This window comes from Anolis carolinensis, chromosome 1 (assembly GCF_035594765.1).
Source record: "Anolis carolinensis isolate JA03-04 chromosome 1, rAnoCar3.1.pri, whole genome shotgun sequence".
In the NCBI taxonomy this organism is placed as follows: Eukaryota; Metazoa; Chordata; class Lepidosauria; order Squamata; family Dactyloidae; genus Anolis; species Anolis carolinensis.
The window spans coordinates 253896704-253919143 of NC_085841.1; the positions used below are offsets into that span (position 1 = coordinate 253896704).

Below are 22440 nucleotides of genomic sequence, written 5' to 3' on the forward strand. Positions count from 1 at the left end.
CATGCTGGAGGTTAAAAAGCAAAAGCAAATAAGAGTTTTCCCATAAGCTTTCATCCACACATACAGATCCTCAACACTCTGCAACAATAGCAATTATGTCTAAAGAATGCCTCCAATTTGGAGCTACCAGCATTCTGAAATGGTCCCGACATAGAAAAGGTTAAATATTCTCTCTCATCTCAAACTCTTGTCCCATAAATCTCTCCTCTGATTTATTTTTCTAAACGCTTTCATTGGCATGAATGGAAGCCTTTTTAAAGAAATCAAACAGCCTTTATTGTTGCTCTAAAATATAGGGGAAGGATGGGGAGAGGCTAGGCAGGAACATCACAGCATGGGTCAAAGACATAACAGGCCTTCACGTTTTGACTGTTCTTCACCCTTCTTAAAAAATCAAATGTTATATACCACAAATACTTGAATATAAGCTGACCAAATATAAGCCGAGGCACCTAAATTTACCACAAAAATCTGGGGAAACATATTTACTCGAGAAGAAGACGAGAGTGGGAAATGCAGCAGTTACTGGTAAATTTCAAAAATAAAAATAAAAATGGATACCAATAAAATTACATTAATTGAGGCATCGGTAGGTTAAATGTTTTTTGAATATTTAAGATAATAGTAAGATTTTAATAAGATAAGACTGTCCAACTCTGATTACCTATATACTCGAGTATAAGCCAACCCAAATATAAGCCAGCCAGGACCCTCACTCGATTATAAGCCGAGGGGGCCTTTTTCTAAAAAGGGCTGAAAAACTCGGCTTATATTCGAGTATATGCGGTAATATTTTTTATTTTGTATGTACCTAATAATTGCCCAAAAAACATTAGTGTGTCCTAAATCAATGTTTTGAAACCGCTGGTCAAAAGGCTATTCGAAATCTCAATGTTTTGTCTTCTGTTGTGAGGCTTTTTATTGCAAACTGTCCCTGCCCCATAAATTGCATAAAGAGTATAAACAGAGAAAATACTGTTGAGTGTTTATTGCATTGCATAGTTTGCAGTGTTTCTACTGCAGTGTAATTATCTAATTATCAACTCCAAAGAAATACTTGTGGACCTCAAAGCAGAGGAACTTACTCACAACTAACTTACCATTGCCAACTGCCTGCCAATGTTTCCCATCGTTATTCCACCCGCAAAAAATATACAGGGTAACCAGGACCGCACATACAGAAAATCAGGAGATGTATACCTAGAAAGAGATAAAGAGCATACATTAAACGTGCATTACAGAAGACCATTGCTTTTTGAACATTTTGAATGCATATTTTTGGTTGGTATCCCCCTAACAACATGGCTAACAAATCCATTTTGTTCTAAGAAAGACTGCAAGAAACTTAAGAGGCGCCCAGGAATGAGAATACTCTGAATGGAAGCATCTTCATGAGACCTCTACTTTTCCAATCTTTAGGAATGCATTTATAAAATTCAGCCAATACTCTTGGAAGTTTACCCTGGGAATCTTGCTCCCATGAAACTCCAGATTTATATAAATGCTTACATCACCCCCTTTTTGAAAAAGGTCAATTCAGACACTTGATGAAAACTTTGGAACAATCATGAATCATTCCCACCCCAAGATGTATCCATTTATAGTGCCACCTGCTCCATGACATTTTTGCTTCATGTATTTCCACTTATGTAACTATTTCCCATATTACTCAATCAGGTAGCTTCAAATCTATTAAACAGTCTGGAACTTCTCTTGAGGTTTTTTTTTTTTTAGTTCTGCAAACATTTCGTCTTTTTCTTCTGTGTCCTTCTGATGCCAGTCCCAAAGCTACTAAGGCTTTCTCTATATTGTAGAATTAATGCACCAACACCATTTTAACTGTCATGGTTCAATGTAATGGAACCCTGGGGCTTGTAGTTTGGTAAGGCACCAGCACTCTTACGCAGAGAAAAAACAAAATACCTTGTAAAACTACAACTCCTTTGATTGCATAGCTTTGAACCATTGAGTTAAATTGGTGTTAAAATGTAGATCCTATCACTGCATATCCCTTAAGACAATGGTTCTCAACTTAGAGTCCCCAGATGTTTTTGGCCTTCATCTCCCAGAAATCCTAATAGCTGGGATTTCTGGGAGTTGTAGGCCAAAAACATCTGGGGACCCCAGGTTGAGAACCACTGCTTTAAGAGGTCAAAGTAAGACACCCTGATCCTATCTGCATTTTCAAATTTGGGGTTGGAAAAATGTGGGGCCTTGACATTTTGGTCACATGATGCTTAGAGTCTCTAAATAGTTTGACAATGCAGTGGTTCTGCCTATTCCATCTTGTTTGGACTTCTCTCTCTTTGCCCCATATCAAACATAATCGGAGAGCTTGAAAGCATGCAGCTACAAAGCAACCTTAAGCCAATGCAATTTCTTCTCCCTTCTTATACAAGCATCGGGTTCACTACAATGTAATTTATTTCATCCTGGTTTGGATGATGATAAGTGGTGCTGCAGGGTTTAACATATAATTATGTTAGGTAATGCCTTTACTCTCTTAATTAAAGTAATATATTTTCACTATGATGGAAATACTTACTGATAAACTCCATTGTAGACCAGGAGTTGGGTGACCACTGTAGCTAGAAATGCAATTCCTATGCCCAGACCGAAGCCACTTCGGGATCTGTCAAATGTCCACCACAGTCCAATGGAAAGTGCAGCAAGTGTGAGAGACAACTGGATGTTGTTGGCAAAATCCACTTTCTGTGAGTGATGTTAAGGATTCGTTTTGGGAGATCAATCAAACACTGATTAATCTGAGGTTGGTTTTCCCTCCCCCCCCCCCAACCTAATAAAAAAGGCCATCATGTATTGTATAGCTTTGACTTGCCTGATACTTTAAAATCTCTGAAACAGGGCCAAGTAATGATCCGACATAAGCAACCTTAAGAAATGGGGCTACAAAGTGGAGTCCACAACATGCAAGTGTGGAGAAGAGCAAACCACAGACCATCAACTACAATGCAGTCTTGAGCCCTGCTACATGCACAATGGAAGACCTTATAGCAACACCAGAGGCACTTCAAGTGGCCAGCTGCTGGTCAAAGGATATTTAGTATAATGCCAAGGTTTGTTTTTTTGTTTTTTTAACTTTGCTTGTGCTTCCAAATACATTACAACTAGTACCCTTGGTTTGATTCTGACACAATAAATAAATAGCAACTGATCGAATTATTTTCAGGACTAGACTTGTGTTGTGAAATGGCAAGCGCTTTTTAACAAGCAAGGCATGCAATTAGGTTGCTTCGTAAAATTGCTTTCTTACAACCACCCACCTCACAAATTCCTGTTTCACAGGCATTCAAAAACTTAATACTTTATTGCTCTTGCTGTTGATTTATGGCCCAACATACACTATGCTATGTCACATTTAATGACATTTTATTTATCAGGACAGAGAAGTACATTGCCAATCAGTATATACTTAAAACTATGGAAGCCATCACTACACTAAATGGAAGGGTACTCTCATACTGCTCAAGTCCTGCTTATGGATTTTTCACCTCTTTAGTCACTGTAGGAACAAAATACTGAACTAGATACACATTCAATATAGTACAGCACAAATTTCTTATGCTCTTTTATTAAATACACCTCTCCCTAAGTTAGCAGTGGAAGGAGGACTAATGAATTGACTTACTAGCAGCAAAGTGAGTGAGGCAGCTTTTGCCCATCTTTTGGACTCCTAGAAAGCTGAAATAATACTATTACTAATTTCATTGCTTTAGAAAAAGATACAGCACTGGCATGATTTATGCCAACAAAGACTGCTACGCAGCGCATCACACTTGACCATTCCCTCTTAAATTTATGTGGTTCTCCCAGGTGTTTATCCATGCAAGGGTACAGTAACCCTATCACAGCTATAAAAAGAAATAACAGACAAAAGAAATTATTAGAGATCTACAAAATGTGTCATTCATTATCACTTTTTGCTCAACCGTTATTTTTCTTAATTTGTATGACTTCGAATCATCTGAAATTCCTCACTCTCTCTCGAATGTTACAATAAGGAACACTTTAAATATCACTTTCAAATGTAGATTTTCTTAAAGCAAAATCCTAGATGTTTCTATTTAGAAGCAAGGTTCCACTGACTTGCCAATCTCTCAAATCTCTTCTCTCTTCCCTCACTCCCAGTTTCTCTTTTGTCCTTTTACTGTATGTCTACCTTTTTCTTCTCCAGCATGACTTTGGGCCAACCTCCCCCTGATCACACTGGAAGACTTAGCAATTGCTAGAGAGAGCATTTCAATCAAATCTATGAATAATCAAATCTGCAAATGTAGAGGGCTTGATTGTAAATGTCAAGCGAAGTCTGGCAGCATACTCAATAATTTCAGTCTGGCTATGGAAAAGAAGACACTATGGTGGACAGGAAGTTTAGATGTAAAAAGAATCTATAGTTGTAATCAAACTTTTCCAAGTGCACCCCCTAAGAAGGAAGAAAAAAACAGCAAATTATTATTATAATATTCATTTATGCCATGCTTTATCTCCCTAAAGGGGATTCAAATTATGATAAATTTCTCAGAAAAAATCCTTTCAAATTTTCAACCTCTGTGAAATTTGTGATATATTCAGGCAAATAATTGGGAAATGCATAAAACATAGCTTTATTTTAATGGAAAAAAACAACAAATAGATAATGCAGCTTTTTCTTACTAGTGTGGCATTTCCCTATGCAGTGAGAATATTGTCACTATGGACTTCATCACATTGAGGTCACTGATCTGGGCGATAGTGGGGGGATTTGCCATAGATCGTGGGAAACCCATCGCCATGCACCCCACATTGTCCCTACCTCATCCCATGGGGGAAGCATCACCACCTGGCATCCCCCATTGTTCTCTATGCAACACAGGGAGCCCCCTAGTGGCGCAGTGGGTTAAACCCTTGTGCCAGCAGGACCAATGACTTGAAGGTTGGGTTGCTGACCTGAAGGTTGCCGGTTCAAATCCCACCCAGGGAGAGCGTGGGTGAGCTCCCTCTGTTCGCTCCAGCTCCATGTGGGGACATGAGAGAAGCCTCCCACAAAGATGGTGAAAACATCAAAACATTCGGGCGTCCCCTGGGCAACGTCCTTGCAGACGGCCAATTCTCTCACACCAGAAGCGACTCAGGTTGCTCCTGACACAAAAAAAAAATGACTGTAAGCCTCCTAAGTTTCAGAACATTTCGCTCATGTACTATTTTTTTGGGATTTTTAAAAGGTTTTAAAAATAACATTTTAAAAAACTGCAGGAGTGATCCCCTTGAATTTCTGGATAAGGAAACAACATATGCAGGGCATAATTCCTCCCAAATTTCAGAATGTTTAGTTCATGCACTGATTTTTCTCTCTCCTACTGAGAGGAGGTGACAGCTTGCAGAAAAAAACCCCAGATGAAGATGCTATTTAGCAGGGATTTTTGGGACTTGAAGTCCAAAACAACTTCACAACAAGGGAGGAGTATGGAGAAAACCAGCCCTGCGATTAGCTGAGGAAGAGTATGCGATGCAGCAAGTGTGGCTACGCCCAGCCCCATCTGCCCTCATGGAGAGATTGCTTGCTTGGAAAAAACGATCAGGTTATTATTACTATTATTAATACCTTTTTCCTTGGCTATCAAGGAAAAAAGAACAGCGTGCAGCTGCCCTTGTCAGCCCCCGCCCCTTTCCTACTGGGGTGACAGAGTATTTTAAATTAAAAAAAGATCCTTTTGATTTGCTTCAGAGAAGTCCTTCCTTCATTTTATTTTGGCAGTTCATATCTCCAAATCGCAAAAATTTTCCGAAATTTGAAACGTCCAGATTTTTACACACCCCTAATAAGTATCACACCACTAATTGACTTGCTCTTTAAGTTTGCATCATTTTTTAAAAAGGAAGCTTTCTGTTAAATTATTACTGTCATAACTAGATAAAGAGGCAGAAGGTGCATCTACACTGTTGAATTAAAGCAGTTTGGCACCACTTTCCATGGCTCAATGCTATGGATACCTGGAAATTGTAGTTCGGTGTGACACCAGCACTCTTTGGCAAAGGTTAAAGACCTTGTCAATCTACACTGAGCCATGGAGGCTAAAGTGGCGCCAAACTCTATTAATTCTAAAATGTAGGTGCACTTAGAGAAAAATTTTGCTACTTGCAAATAAAACTACAGTAGAGTCTCGCTTATCCAAGCTCCGCTTATCCAAGGTTCTGTATTATCTAACGCAGTTTGCCTTTTAGTAGTCAATGTTTTTGTAATCAATTTTTCAATAAATTGCTAAATTTTGTTGCTAAATTCATAAATACAGTAATTATTACATAACGTTATCATGTACTGAACTGCTTTTTCTATCCATTTGTTGTAAAGCATGATGTTTTGGTGCTTAATTTGTAAAATCATAACATAATTTGATGTTTAATAGGCTTTTTTAAAATCCCTCCTTATTATCCAACATTTTCACTTATCCAATGTTCTGACGGCCCGTTTATGCTGGATAAGTGAGACTCTACAGTACAAACATTGAGGCAGCATTGAAGGCAATGGAAAGAGAAAATATCACATTGGGATTCTGGGCACACACTTCTTGAGTGGACTGGACTGATATCATTTTCTCAAGTGGTTCCCTAGTATAGCTCCTCAGTTCTGCCATACCTGAAGCTGTTCCACAACAAAGTGGGACCCACCAAGCTGACGAGAAGATACTTGTAATTACATCGGGGGGAAACAAGGTGACGTTTCTCTGAATCTGCAGCAGGTTTAATACTAATGCAAGAAAGACGCCGATTAAAAACAAGACCACCCCACGAAGCATCAAGTTGAGGCTGTGGCTGGTGACTGAAGAAATGTATGGGCCACACTTCCTTGGTATGGATGGCTGGGCAGCAGCATCTGCCATGGCCTTATGGACTCCCAGCAACATTCAGCACAAGTTTTTTGAAGCCTGAGGAGAAGGAGAACCAAGGCTGAAAAAAATCCTTTTTTCACTTGATTCAGGACATCCTCCAATTCCTATTCAAAGGAGACAAAAGAGAATTAAAGTACACACATATCTAAATGTTCTTTAGAAAACGCACATACACATATAGCATAGAGGTCCTTAACTTGAAATAAATGCTATGGTTCAATTTTTTCCTTTTTTGTCGTATTATTTCCAAACAGATTGTATGAAACTCATAATTTGGATTGATTGAACCTTGTCATTCTAATAATGCACATTTAAAAATACTTTTTATAACAACTGTATTACACTATCTTTCTTCTTGCATATAAATTAAATTCAGCTATTTTACTATATAGGCCATACATCATAGCCTTTATATCTTGTCTTTGCTGGAAATCAAAAATTTCCCCCAGATACTAGAAATGCACATTTGTCCAGCTGTTGACAAGTGCAAGTTAATTCTGCTTCTGGTTCTACTAGCCCTTTTACAAGACAAAATTATATATTACTCATGTTTAATATTGTTCTTAATATTACATATTAATAGCAATATGCTAAGTGCAATATGTGATAAGATTGCACAACAATGTATATTGTTTTTAAATGCTTAGTTATGTTTTATCTTGCTTGTTTATAATGTTTTATATTTGTGTGTTTAATTGTTGCAGATTTTGTACTGCATTTTTATCATATTTTTGAAGCTACTTTGGGTCCCTTTGTGGGAGAGAGGCGGCATACAAATAGAAGTTTGTTGTTGTTGTTGTTGTTGTTGTTTTATTATTATTATTATTATTATTATTATTATTATTATTATTATTATTATTATATTCCTACAAGCCAATGAAGTACTACTACAAAATACAATGTACAAATTGTTTTGAGTAATTCTATTCATTCCTAAACAAATCCCAGGACAGTCAGGCTCAGTATATGCTTCAACTATTCTGAGATCTTGATATAAGGCAGAATATACATATTGAAATACAGAAATAGAATGTTACCACAGAGGTGTCAGGTTTAATGGATGTGCAATATCAACAAAAAGAAGAGGTGACAGTTATTTAGTAATGACCATCATCAATTTGCATTTTGTTTGTCTTCAGGAACTGGGGAAAATGCGAAGGCATCTCGGCAATATACAAAGTTAACTTACTGATTTTAGTCAGTCTCCTCTAAATATGATTATGACTTGATCCAACATTCTGCTACTATCCATGGGGTTAAGGAGAAATCTAGTTATATTCTTGCTCACACTGGAGTAAGTCCACAGTTCAAAATGTGGGCCCTGGTTTGTTTTTTAAACTTCTTGACTCAGAACCTATTGCTAAAACCATCATAATCTATGTTCACATTTTTTCTCTCCAAGTCTGGCTTATCATCAGACATTGTGCTGTTGCACAATGTCCAATGCCTTGAGAGCGAAGACTTACAGCTGCATCTCTTTGAAATACTAGGAGACAAGAGAAGGCCTGGTTCCTGGTTTCCATAGCATTCAACAAGATTGTTCTTATATACATAGTATAATGATTGTTCTTTGATCTACTAATAACCCCATCTAAAAGTGCAATGTGCCAGCAAAAAGGTAAGAATGATGGCCAAATTTCACAGGGCGATTTTCCAATACAGCACATCAAGAGATGTGAAGGACTGACAGAAGTAAAATTAAAAAGTGTGTATGTGAATTGGAATCCACCTTTAGATTTTCCATTCATTTTTCCTAAACAAAAACGCTTTACATTTGGAACTACAATGGAAAAACATTCTATAAAATGAACCACTCCTAAGGAAACACTTTCAAGATGATGTTTTAATATATTAAAATGCAAAGCACAAAAGTATTTACGCCAAGTATTCCAAAGTATTAAAAAATCAAAAGGTTTTACCATGTTACAGAGTTCAATAAGAAACCCAAACATTTTGCCTTTCATTAATATTGACAAAGTATATGGCTATTCATCTATACTACCCATTTGCTTCCATTTTTGAATGCCTCCTCAATCTATATTTCAGGTGACAAAAAACAACAACACATACTTAGATTTCAAAGACAGTATGTTTGTGATTGGGATGGAAAGAAATTTAACTTGACTCAATTTTTTAAATATAAGAACATCCTCAAATCACAAATTTCTTCATACAGTCAATGAGGGGTTTTCCCCATATCACATTAAAGAAACAAATGAATTGGGTGTGGGGGAGACTGTATGAATACCAACTTGAGGTTTTAGAAGAATAATGACCAGGGTCAGACATGACAGTATCACACAATCCAACAACAGAATCTCAACCTGATACAGTAGACTCTCTGTTAATCAGCACCCATGGGGCTTAAAAGATTATTTGAGAGTTACTATTAAAAACAGGCTTAAGAATCTACTCAATACTGTAAGGTAAAGGTAAGGTTTCCCCTGACATTAAGTTTGGTTGTGTATGCCTCTGGAGATTGGTGCTCATCTCCATTTCTAAGCCGAAGAGCCAAGGTAACCTTCCTGCTGGAGCGGTACCTATTAATCTACTCATATTTGCATGTTTTCAAACTGATAGATTGGCAGAAGCTGAGGCGAACATCGGGAGCTCACTCCACTCCCTGGATTTGAACCACTGACCTTTCGGTCAGCAAGTTCAGGAGCTCAGCGGTTTAACCCTCTGTGCCACCATACCATAAACTCTGTATTGAGTTCACATTAATACTGAAATGAAGTAATTAAAAGCAAATAGAGGCAAATAAACTTAATTTAATGTAATACAGTTTTACTCTATTATAAAAACTGATTTTATTGTACTGTAAAAATGATTTTATTTTAATTTTTATTTAAAGTATTCTTTCTTTCTTTTTTGCCAGTTGCTTGTGAGTTCTGGTTGCTTGAGTTCAGTAAACTGTACTTCCCTGCAAAGAACCTTCAACTTGTTTGAGATTACCTAGACTAGCAGTTCCCAAACTGTGGTCCATGGAACCCTAGGGTTCCACGACAGCATCTCAAGGGTTCCACAAAAAAAAATTAAAACTTTTTTAAAAAAAGTTTTTCGAAGTTCATGCCAGAGTATGACAATCTTGTTGAAGTTGACTATTCCTTTACTTTATTTCCAAAAGTACATTACACAAAACACCCAGGCAATAGGAATAGAAGGAAGAAGAACTCTGTTTAGGGACAGAGTTGGATTTTTTTGGGGGGAAAGTGTCTTCTAAAGGGTTCAAAAAAGCTTAGAATCTGTTGATCTAGACCAGGGGTCCCCAAACTAAGGCCCGGGGGCCGGATGCAGCCCTCCCAGGTCATTTACCTGGCCCCCGCCCTCAGTTTTATAATATAATATTAATTGTAATATTGATAATAATATTATAATGTAATACAATATAACACTAATAATAATACCATATAATAATATTAATTATATGTTCTATATTACATATAATATTACTAATAATATTACAGTATAGTAGTATAGTTCAATATAGTAATATATAATGCTAATATTGTGCTATGCTAATAATATAATATATTGTATGTACATATAATTTGTAAGCCACTCTGAGTCCCCTTTGGGGTCAGAAGGGTGTGATACAAATGTAGTAAATAAATGCAGTAAATAAATAAATAATAAATAAATTTTAGACTTAGGGTCACCCAAAGTCTGAAATGACTTGAATGCACACAACAACAACAACAACCACAACAACAATCTTAATTAACTTGACTATCTCATTGGCCAGAAGCAGGACCACACTTCCCATTGAAATCCTGATCAATGTATGTTGGTTAAAATTGTTTTTATTTTTAAATATTGTATTGTTCTTTCATTGTTCTTGTTGTTGTTGTTGTTGTTGTTGCTTTTGCACTACAAATAAGACATGTGCAGTGTGCATCGGAATTTGTTTGTATTTTTTTTTTCCAAATGATAATCCGGCCCCTCAACAATCTGAAGGATTGTGGACCGGCCCTCGGCTTAAAAAGTTTGAGGACCCCTGATCTAGACAGACAAACAATGTGACAACTGCATTATGACCAAAGTTGCAAGGGATGGAGAACTCGTATGGGAAACATAGAGCACAGCTACACTGTAGAATGAATGCAGTCTGAAACCACCTTAACTGTCATGGCTCAATGTTATGAATCATGGATGTTGTAGTTTTATACTGTTTTTAAGTCTTCTCTGCCAAAAGTTCTGGTGCCTCACCAAACTGCAACTCCCATGATTCCATAGAACTCAGCCATGGCAATTAAAGTGGTATCAAAATGAATTGATTCTACAGCAGGCGTGGGCAAACTTCGGCCCTCCAGATGTTTTGGACTTCAACTCCCAGAAATCCCAGTCAGCTTACCAGTTGTTAAGAATTGTGAGAGTTGAAGTCCAAAACACCTGGAGGGCCGAAGTTTGCCCATGTTTGTTCTAGCACTCTTAGACAAAAGAGCAATTACTAAAATCAAGTCTGATGGTCATTGTCTCAGCATTTTAGGATTAGTCTGGGCTAAATAATTCAACATCCCACAAACAACAACAAAACTCTATTCAAGCCACACGATTAGACCGAGTACTAAAAATATCCCTCTTTCTGTCCACCAGCACTCTCTAGTATATAGGTATGAGTGGCAGAATCCTCTTCCCAAACACCTGCTTTTCCAAACTGCCAATCAAAATCCTTGTTCTACATGGATTCAGTGTCACAGTCGTGTACAACAAGTACTTTGATTGACAGCTTAGTCACTTGGAACGTTAAAGAAAGGGAAACCCTAAGCATTGTTTTGTATGGTTTGAAGCTGCCAATTGTTTGCATCTTTTGATGGCTCTTATTCATGAGCAAGCCGAGGGGATGTAGCAGCAAGAGTCTGTTTGTTTCCCTTATGCAATTTCTTATTCATCAGGTGCTCGATGCAGGCCGAAGTATCTGCAGTTGGGAGATACAAATGCTAGCCGGTGCTACAGCACCCAACAGAAATGACATATCGGAAGGGGAAAAATAGGAACACACTAGCAGTCACTATCGTCACAAGCTTCTGAAGCCTTTTGCAAGTTGCATTAACACCTCCAGAGATTAGAGCCATTTATGGTAAGAGATGGCTTATATTACCACATCTCCATGTCAAGTCTGGTCAAGTTCCATTAATTCTACAGTGTAGAGATGCACCCCTTGAGTATCTGGGGTGCGGTTGTAAAACAGTGGTTCTAACCTGTGGCCCGTGGACCACCAGTGGTCCCCAAGAACTAAAATATGGCCGCGGCCTCATCAGTATTACACTGTTACAACGAGATCAACTAGTCTCGCGAAACTCTCTTATAGTGTCGAGGCAACGGGGATGTCAGGAGGGGAGAGGTGTGACAAGTCTCCTGACTACTGCTTCTCCTCCTCCTCTCTCCCCTTGAGCGGAGCCATTCCATGTGGCACCTGGAAGCGGGAGCGCCTTGGTGTCTTCGTTTTTAGGCCTGTTCCTGGGGTTATTTGGAGTGCTGATTCAGAAAATTGCATTGGATAGACCACATCAGCTCTAGATTATTAAATATGATTTTCTGTGGATGAACAGATGGCGACTATTGGATGGCGTATATTCTGTATCGGAAACTAGAACTGATGCGGTCTATCCAATGCAATTTTTTGAATCAGCACCCCGGATAGGTTTTCCGCTGACATTAAGTCTAGTCGTGTCCAACTCTGGGGGTTTGTGCTCATCTGCATTTCTAAGCTGAAGAGTCGGCATTGTCCATAGACACCTCCAAGGTCATGTGGCTGGCATGCCTGCATATAGCACCGTTACCTTCCCGCCGACACGGTACTTATTGATCTACTCACATTTGCATGTTTTCGAACTGCTAGGCTGGCAGAAGCTGGGGCTAACAGCAGGAGCTCACCCCGCTCCCCAGAATTAAACCGCCAACCTTTCGGCAGCTCAGTGGTTTAACCCGCTGTGCCACAGGGGGCTCCGCACCCCAGATAACCAAACTGAACCTAAAGTTGACCAAACACCTCATACTACTTATCTTCACAAAGCCTATAAAGTCTTTTCTTATTCCTGCACCTTCGACATCAACGTACTCTTATACATATATTTTTCCTTTAAAATAGAATTTCTAAAAATCAAGATCTATGACCCATATTATTGTATTTGTAGAAACTACATAAAATATCTTTAGTCTGACACCTAGTCATCCAAAAAATACTTGAGAGTTTAGGAGAAATTAAAGTATAAATTATTAAAACACAGAGGGCTATCCAGAAAGTTCATTACATTTTGGAATTAAAAATAAACAAAGTATAGGAGAAAACATTTACCATATTCAGTTGAAAGCCAGACCCAAATACTAGTTCTCACCATAGTCCCCATTGAAATCTAGGCAGTTATCATAGCGATAAAAGTGTTTGAAAAGCCCACCCCCCCAACATTTCCGCCTGGCTTGCGTCCTGAACCAGGCTTGCTTCCCTTCCCTCAGCTGTCAAGTGCTGCGCTCAGCTTGCCGCACGGATCTTCCTGGATCGCTCTTTTGTTTTTCAGATGCTTGCAAGGAAGGTGCTCTTCTAAGGTTTTGCAAGAAGCACACCTTTCCTGTCCCAAAAAACCTTCCTTTCAAGCATTTGCAAAACAAAAGAGCGATCAGTGGAAAGCTGAGCGCAGCACTTGACAGCTGAGGGGAGGGAAGCCAGCCTGGTTCAGGACACAAGCCAGGCGGGAATGTTGGGGGGGGGGGGAGGGCTTTTCAAACACTTTTATCGCTATGATAACTGCCTAGATTTTAATGGGGACTATGGTGAGAAGTAGTATTTGGGTCTGGCTTTCAACTGAATATGGTAAATGTTTTCTCCTATACTTTGTTTATTTTTAATTCCAAAACGTAATGAACTTTCTAGATAACCCTCGTATCATAGTTGTCATTCACCTGGAAACATCGTAAATTGTATTTAAACTTATAAGAAATAAGTTTTTGTTATAGAGTTTAACCTGGGGAGTCTGATTCTGATGTCAGTTTTGGTGGATTACGTCATATTCACGTCGAAAATGTTGATTAAACATCTGCAACATCAAAACTTGGTCACTTCCATTATGTTGGCTATTGCTGCTATTGCAATGTAAATTGGCAGAAAGGTGGGTAATGACAGTATGAATAAATAATCAAAATTTGCTTGAGATAGTGCTTGCAGTTTCTCATAGACTTAGCATGGAGATTTGGTTAACAAGTTAAAAGTCAGAAGTAAACAATATATATATTTATTTATTACGGTCAATAACCAGCGCCAAAAATGAACAATGTTCATGTTTTTGTTTTAACCTAAAAAATTGAGGAGGGAGGATTGAACCTGTAACCCCTCCCCCCCCCCACCCCACAGCTATGTGCTTGCGCTCTGGAAATTCCTCAAAAAAATTTAATCAAAGCCATAAATAATAGGAATAGAATAGGAATAGAATAGGACTCCGTTTCAGCAGCATAAAGAAACTGAGAGAAGACTGTCTCAAGACAGCTTGGGATGAAGTCTCTAGTCCAACACTCCAACCACCATATCACATGTCCTTTCAATATTCATTTGCACAATGATAGCCAGGAGGAAAACAACCCATTATTAAAAAGTGCTTCTTCTAGATGCCCAGCACACAACATGGTATAGTCACTGAATACTACGTAGAAGTCTTTCACTTACTTTAAACTAGAGATTGGTCTTTGGCTTTTTTGAAAATGACAAACCCCAATGCCACTACAATACTTGGGAAGTTTAGAGGACATCAAAAACGTGAAGCCCTGAACAGCAACAGGTTCCTGATGTTTTAGTTCAGAAACATTTCTTCCCCAAAATAGGCTGTAAATCCAAACCTGTCTGAAAGGCAAGCCTTGAGATGCAGTAATATGAATCTGTTGCAGTTGCATTTATTTCAGCTTCTACTCCTCAGCTAGAAATCAAAGGGGAGGGAGAGAAGAAGCCTTCAAAATGATACATGTCTATCTCTGTTACCTACTCTAACAAGATTAATTTGGAAAAAACACAGAAATTAGGAGTAGGCTGGATCCCACTATAAGGTATGTGTCACAGACAATAAGAGAAACTAACTACGGTAATTAAAATCAATTAAGTTATGAATTAAGTTGAAATATTGTCAAGAAAACAGAGACACTTGATTAAATTTATTTTTAACTAACCTGATTCACTAGTAAATTATCAGAATTTAGGCATTAATTAAATTATTATTTAATAATTATCTCAATGGGAGATAATGAGTCAACAAGATTTATATTACCCACCTACAAAAAGTCTAACTATTTTGGATTTTTCCGAAGACACTTCTTGCTTTTCTTAATTCCTCAGGGTTGGAAAATTAAATGGCTCAGATCACAAGAATCCATCCAGTGAAAGGTGCAATGAATTGTGTTATGGGGGTTTTGAGGTTAATAGTAGAAGCCCCTGGTGGCGCACTGGGATAAACCGCTGAGCTGCTGAACTTGCTGAACAAAAGGTCAGTGGTTCAAATCCAGGGAGCAGAGTGAGCTCCTGCTGTTAGCTTCAGCTCCTGTCAACCTAGCAGTTTGAAAACATGGAAATGTGAGTAGATCAATGGGTACTGCTCCAGCAGGAATGTATTTGTTTGCTACATTTAGCAAACCACAAAGGGGACTCAGAGCGGCTTACAAATTAAATTTACATAGAATATTATATTAGCATAGTACAATACTGGCAATAAATTACTATATTGTACTGAATCAATATATTGTAATATTATTAGTAATATTACATGTAAAATATAATATATAATTAATATTATTTATTGTATTATTAGTATTATATCATATTACTCTATTAAAACTCTATTAGTATAGCGTATTAATGGCGCTCCATGCAATCTTGTCGGCCACATGACTTTGGAGGTGTCTACAGACAACGCCAGCTCTTTGGCTTAGAAATGGAGATGAGTACCAACCCCCAGAGTCGTACATGACTAGACTTAATGTCAGGGAAAAACCTTTACCTTAGTGAGAGCAACTAATTTCTAACAAATGATAAAGGAGCCATATTACTGAAACCAAAATTTTCATTGTCTATAAAATCTGGAATGAATACCCTAAACAAAACAAAATGAATACTATAATTTAGAGAACTTTCTCCTATACTTTACAAAGCATCTTTTTGCCTCCTAAGTCACAAGCATTCAATTTACAAATGCAATAATGTATTATATAAGAGCTGTTTTGTGTTAAAATCTGCTTAATTTTTGTTATCCTGAAAAACTGCACTTAAAGAGTCATTGTTATTTTACATCACATCAATGGGATTTCAAAATCATTTAAATAACCATTAGTCTTAGGTTTAATGGACAATGTAAGAGTATTGGAAAGAGATGAGCTGTTCCAAGTCCCTTTAGGTCAGTGGTTCCAAACCTAAGGGTCGCAGCCCAGCAGTGGGCTACAAGAACGAAAATTCAGTTCGCAAACCTTCTTCCTCTTTATTTATTGATTTTATTGATTTTATTTCTGCACCTTTCTGCAGAGCTGACCATTGCATTGGATAGACCACATGAACTTTAGATTATTAAATATGGTTTTCTGCAGGCGAACAGATGGCAACTACTGGATGTCATATGTTGTCCATCAGAAACTAGAGCTCAAGTGGTCTATCCAATGCAATTTTCTGAATCAGCACTCCAAATAACCAAACCGAATCTAAAGTTGACCAAAAACTGATTTGTAACCCTTTTGGTACTAATGTTGGAGAGTAGTCCCTGGTCAAAGTAGGCCTTGGTCAAAGGGGGCACCAGTCAAGTGGGCCTTAGTCAAAAAAAGGTTGGGAACCACTGCTTTAGGTGATGAAACTCAGCAGGCATATTAGGAACATCTGCTAACTCTCAATGTGAGCCACCTCACAACGTTATTGTGATGATAAAATGGAGAGGAGGAAAAACATGCCCACCTTGAGCTTGCTAGAGAAAGGGATAGTATAACCATAAATATATACTAAATAATATTTCTCTCTGTAAACTTTTTGACTTGCACAGAAATGTAAAGAATCCAGCGTAAATGTAGTAATAATCTATATATATAATAAAAGTGAAATCGGAGTATGTATCAGCGTTTTGATTGGCCTGGCGGAATATGTGCTCGCGTTTTGATTGGCCGCCACTATCCCAGGCCACTGAGACCAACAGGAATGACGGATCTGCACCAAACTTGGCACACTTCATCCCCACGATGCACTTTATGACCTGCTGCCATTTGGGGGAGGATGGACCACAGATGATGGGATTTGCAGTACTTTCAAACACTTTAACTCCCACAGACTACTGCAATGCCCACCAATGATAGAAATGGACCAAACTTGGCACACTTCATCCCCACAATGCACTTTATGACCTGCTGCCATTTGGGGGAGGATGGACCACAGATGATGGGATTTGCAGTACTTTCAAACACTTTAACTCCCACAGACTACTGCAATGCCCACCAATGATAGAAATGGACCAAACTTGGCACACTTCATCCCCACGATGCACTTTATGACCTGCTGCCATTTGGGGGAGGATGGACCACAGATGATGGGATTTGCAGTACTTTCAAACACTTTAACTCCCACAGACTACTGCAATGCCCACCAATGATAGAAATGGACCAAACTTGGCACGCAGAACTCCTGTCGACCCCTTTACATCCTGATGTATATTGGGGCAGGATGGACCAAGGATGATGGAATTTGCAGTACCTTCCCTCATTTCTTGAGACCACAGCAACTGCCACAAATCACACAACTGAACCAAACCAGGCACACATATCCCAAATGACACACTTCACATGCTGCAGCAGTTTGACGGAGGGTGGACCAAGGATTATGGGATTTGCAGTACATTCATCCAATTCACCTCCCACAAACCACTGTGATGCCCATGAATGACAAAACTGTATCAAACTTGACACGCACGTGCAGGCTAGCCCACTTTACATCCTGGTGCAGTTTGGGGGAAGAGGGACCGTGGATGAGGGGACTTACAATATCTTCAGTCACTTCCTGGGACTACTGTGACCCCCACCAATGACTGATCAAGACCAAACTTGGCACATAGAGCCACCATGGCCCACTCTACATCTTGGTGAGATTTGAAAGAGCTTGGACCTTGGATGATGGGACTTGCAGTATATTCATTCACTTCCTGAGACCACTGTCACCCCCATCAATGTCTCATCAAGACCAAACTTCAAACAGAGAACACCCATGACTCACTCTACACCCAGGTGCAGTTTGGAGGATGATGGACCATGGACGATGGGACTTCCAATACCTTCACTCACTTCCTGAGAGCACCGCGACCCACACAAATGACTGATCAAGACCAAACATGGTACATGGAGCCCCCATGACCTACTCTACATACTGGCTCTGTTTGGAGGGGGATGGACACTGGACGATGGGACTTGCATATGGGAGTTGGAGCTCACCGCGCCCACTGAACCCACCTGACATTGGATATAGGCTACACTTGGAACACAGGCAAATAAGGCCTTTCTCAAATGACCCGATTTTGTTAAATCATTTTAGTAAGAGCTTGGAGGTGGAGATGTTTTTTTTGGTTTCTAGATGGTCATCCTATATCCACTGAATCTTTAGGGTAGGGAAGTAATACCTATTTCATTTGAACTTTTATTGGTTCGATTTAAAAAGAAGCATTTATGCATTTTTGGCAATGGCTAGAAATTATTTTAAAACACAGGCTTTCATGCTATTGGTATCTGAACAGAGTTCTCTTAACTCAGACCTTGTTGATATTCTTATAAGTGAAAACCAACAGAAACAGAATTAAGGACCTATTGCTTCCTGCAGGCCTAGGAATATAAATACTGTAAATAAATAAATAAATAGCCAGTCAATTTAAATGATTAATTTTATATTTACATTTTATTATTATGCATGATTTTAATGTGTTCTAATCTCTGTGTCTTTTAATATATTTTTTCCAATCGTCTTCTGTTTTATCTATGTACTTGTCCATGCACTTTATCAAAAGTCCTTGGAATTATGTATTTTCATGCGCTCTACCCTTTTATTCATAGTGGTGATGTTGATATTATTGCCTTAACTTACTTGGTCATTCTATGTTTTATGATATGGTATGTTTTTAACTGATTATTTTACTTGATTGTTGTACTATTGTTTTTAGTTACTGATATGTGTCTTAATTTGTTATTCTTTGTTTCTGTGTTGGGCTCTGCCCCATGTTAGCTGCCCTGAGTCCCTCCAGGGAGATGGTAGCGGGATAGAAAAATAAAGTATTATTATTATTATTATTATTATTATTATTATTATTATTATTATTATTATTAATTGCCCGTGTTAGGAGGGATAGGTAACAGATGAGGAGGAGGATGAATTCTACCTGAAAACAAGCTGGAAGCTAGTTGACCTTTTTTAACAAGGATGTTGTATATTCCCTGAAATCAACTTGGGTTAACAGTCGGACAACACCTCTTTGTGCCAAGAGAAACTTTCTGGACTTAACTACACTTTACAAAAGCCTCAAGCCTTTCTACAAAATATAGAAATCCATAATGTATGAACAAATTGTATGCGAGTCAAGGTCACCTAACCTGATACAGATTCACTAGTTTGATTCTCCTGCCTGACTCCAACCGACAGGAATGTAGTGACACAAAAAATGCTTGTGAGCCATTTCCATGGCTGTATATTACTGTCTGGTAACCAGGAAATCCATGTAATTAAAATTCATATTGCCACCGTGACAGCATGTTTCTTAGAAATATATTCTTGGCCTGGTTCCAAAAGTTCATTAGCAAATAAATATCCATAGGCTATTAATTATTCTTGCCCAATACACCAGTTATCACACATCTTATGGCTGAGTGACACAGCAAGAAAGGTGAGAGGGAATGACTAGAGGTTTAGGTTTACTCTCTTGTGAAAATAGTGTTCATTCAATGGTCTTGAGAAGGTTAGATGAGTGTCAGGGAAAAAACACTCTATCTGGAATGCGGAACACTTTGCTAATTACTAAAATACTTTAAAACATTGAGTTTTAACTTCAACATGTCTGTAACGATGAGGAACAAATTTCCCAGATGAATGAGAATAAATCTGAATGGGCATAAAAAGAATAGTCATGAAATTATTTAGCTTACATGGAGTACTAACATGTTATAGCAGTTTCAGAACTGAACAAAACTCTGTGGAGATCTGGAGTTCGAATCCTTACTCGGCCATGGAAATGCACTAGATTACCTTGGCAGAGTCACACACTTTCAGAGAAAGGCAATGGCACAACTCTTGTGGACAAATATTATCAAGAAAACATTGTGAAGATGCAGAACACAATGGCACTGCTAGATCTCATATGACCACCTTTCTCATTTGTACAGCACTGCACAAAAAGGCTCACATATTTTAAGATAAGTTGCTCATCATGCAATCTTTGTGAAAACTATGAATTCCTGCATACAAGGTATGCTGCTAGCCTTCTTGCGGTGTCCTGCAAAAAGCCACTGTGATAGGGATTATTCATGTTTAATGGAGATTGCAGGGGCAGTGGTATCATAAGCAGAAATTTGGAACCTAATTCAGTCACAGGTCATATTAGAACCTACATTCAAACTGTATATTAGACAATCTAAGTCTGTAGCAAAGTTATATTTTGTTGCATGCCTTCAAATTGTTTCCGACTTACGAAGAACATATAATGGCATATTATTGGCAAGCTGTTCAGAGGCGCAAAGAAGAGAAATGGCCCAAGACAAATGGTTAATCTACAGCGATTTATTGAAGAAACAGAATGGTGATGTCACTTTAAAATCACAAGAAAAAATAAAACAGATTGACAAAAAATTATTCTGGTTTAATTACAGGCAAATTTTAGAATATTTTAATAAAGATAAGAAAATAGGTTTCTCAGAAAAAGATACCTTTTGGGACAGGATAATAATAGAAAAGAAATTAATTACAAGAATTTATTTTAAAAAACTCTTAGAATGGTCAACAGAAAAAGAATTTGTAAAAGACTGTATGATCAAATCGGCTGCTAACACTGGGTATGCAATAAAAATAGAAGATTGGGAAAAGATATGGAATCAAAAACTCAAATTTACCTATTCATATGATCTAAAGAAAACAGGTACAAAATGATGTATAATGGTATATTACCCCACGTAAATTGGTGAAATGGTAAACAAATATTCTAAATAAATGTTGGAAATGCAAGGAACAGGTAGGAACTATCTTTCACATGTGGTGGACATGTAAAATAGTCAAAAAATATTAGAAACAAGTTCGAGAAGAAATACAAAAGATGCTAGATATAAATTTACAGTTAAAACCAGAATATTATTTATTGGGAATTATAAATATAGAACTGGAAAACAACAAAGACAGGTGTGAAGAAGTGTATAATTATATTTTGTTTATAGATGACATGTGTATTTGATTTTGTTTGAACAGTCAGGTTTGGCTAAGTTTAAAATGGTGAGTATTTGAGTTGATGATGTATGGGGGAAGGTAGCCATCTTAAGGCAGGTTACCATAGCAACAGGGACAGAGCCAACCGCCGTTTGGAAAGGAAAAGGGGGAATATTTTGGAGACCCAGGCAGTCTGTGATTTTCTAGTCACAGTGGAGGATCTGATTCTTGTGAGGAGAATCAGGTTGGCTCAAATAGAAGGATTTGAGTCAGATTTAGGTTGGACCAGACTGGGCAAGTTAGGTGACTTGTCTAGGGTCATTTATAGAGCCTGTGGATTAGGGAAAATTAATCCCAGGGGATCCAGGAGGATCAGGGTTTAGTGTAATCCAGAGAAAGAAATAGTTTGAAAATTTGACCACCTCATATCCGTTTGTAACCATTAAGTGAAGTGCCTTTAACAAGTTATATGAAACCATCAAGCTCTGTACCTGCAATAAACTTGTTTTGATTTTATTCTAACCAAGCCTCTGTCATACTCTTAAATTAAGTTAAACAACATCAACATCTGAAGTGGAACAAATAGAGAAAGCTTAAAAGAACCAGTGCCATCTGCCTGACGTCTCCTCCATTGGTGGCAGCGAAGAAGATAGTCAAACAAATAATTAATTAACATCATCTCTCATAAAACATCTTTATTAATTGGTGGTATCTGTGTGTGTGTGTAGGATCAGAAGGATTCCATCTCTGTCACACATTCCTGTCAGACACCTCACCTCTGTACAAATTTGGTGGCAGCGGTGGGATTCAAAAGGGATTCCATTCCCTGTCACCTCAGCATCTGTACAATTTGGTGGCAGCGGTGGGATTCAAAAGGGATTCCATTCCCTGCCACATCAGATCTTTACAACAGGCTACTGAATTCTTTGTTGATGGCACCTAGAATAAATTATGCTCATCATTGGAGAACAAAGGAAATTCCTTCCAAAGAACAATGGATGTCTAAAATACTGGACATTATGTCTATGGACAATTTAACAGAATTACTGAACAAACACACCGAAGGACACAGAAAAACAATGGACCAGACTTTAGTAAGAGATTATATGAGAAAAGGAAAAATAACACTGATAATAGAATTAAACTGAAGAAAACAAGAGA

At 38.1% G+C, this 22440-nt stretch overlaps 1 protein-coding gene across 2 annotated transcripts in view; it reads right to left on the reverse strand.

The window, feature by feature from the left end:
• insig2 (insulin induced gene 2) overlaps window positions 1-22440 on the reverse strand; it is a 33221-nt gene that overhangs the window by 5201 nt on the left and 5580 nt on the right. Inside the window, exons 2-5 of one of the 2 annotated variants that reach the window (XM_003214891.4) lie at window positions 6635-6991; window positions 3748-3872; window positions 2546-2712; window positions 1101-1200 (exon numbers count right to left, since the gene is read on the reverse strand). In XM_003214891.4, coding sequence (XP_003214939.1) covers window positions 1101-1200; window positions 2546-2712; window positions 3748-3872; window positions 6635-6902 — 660 coding nt within the window. In that variant the 5' untranslated portion in view covers window positions 6903-6991. The remainder of the gene's footprint in view (window positions 1-1100; window positions 1201-2545; window positions 2713-3747; window positions 3873-6634; window positions 6992-22440) is intronic. The other variant, XM_016993945.2, reaches the window with a different exon arrangement.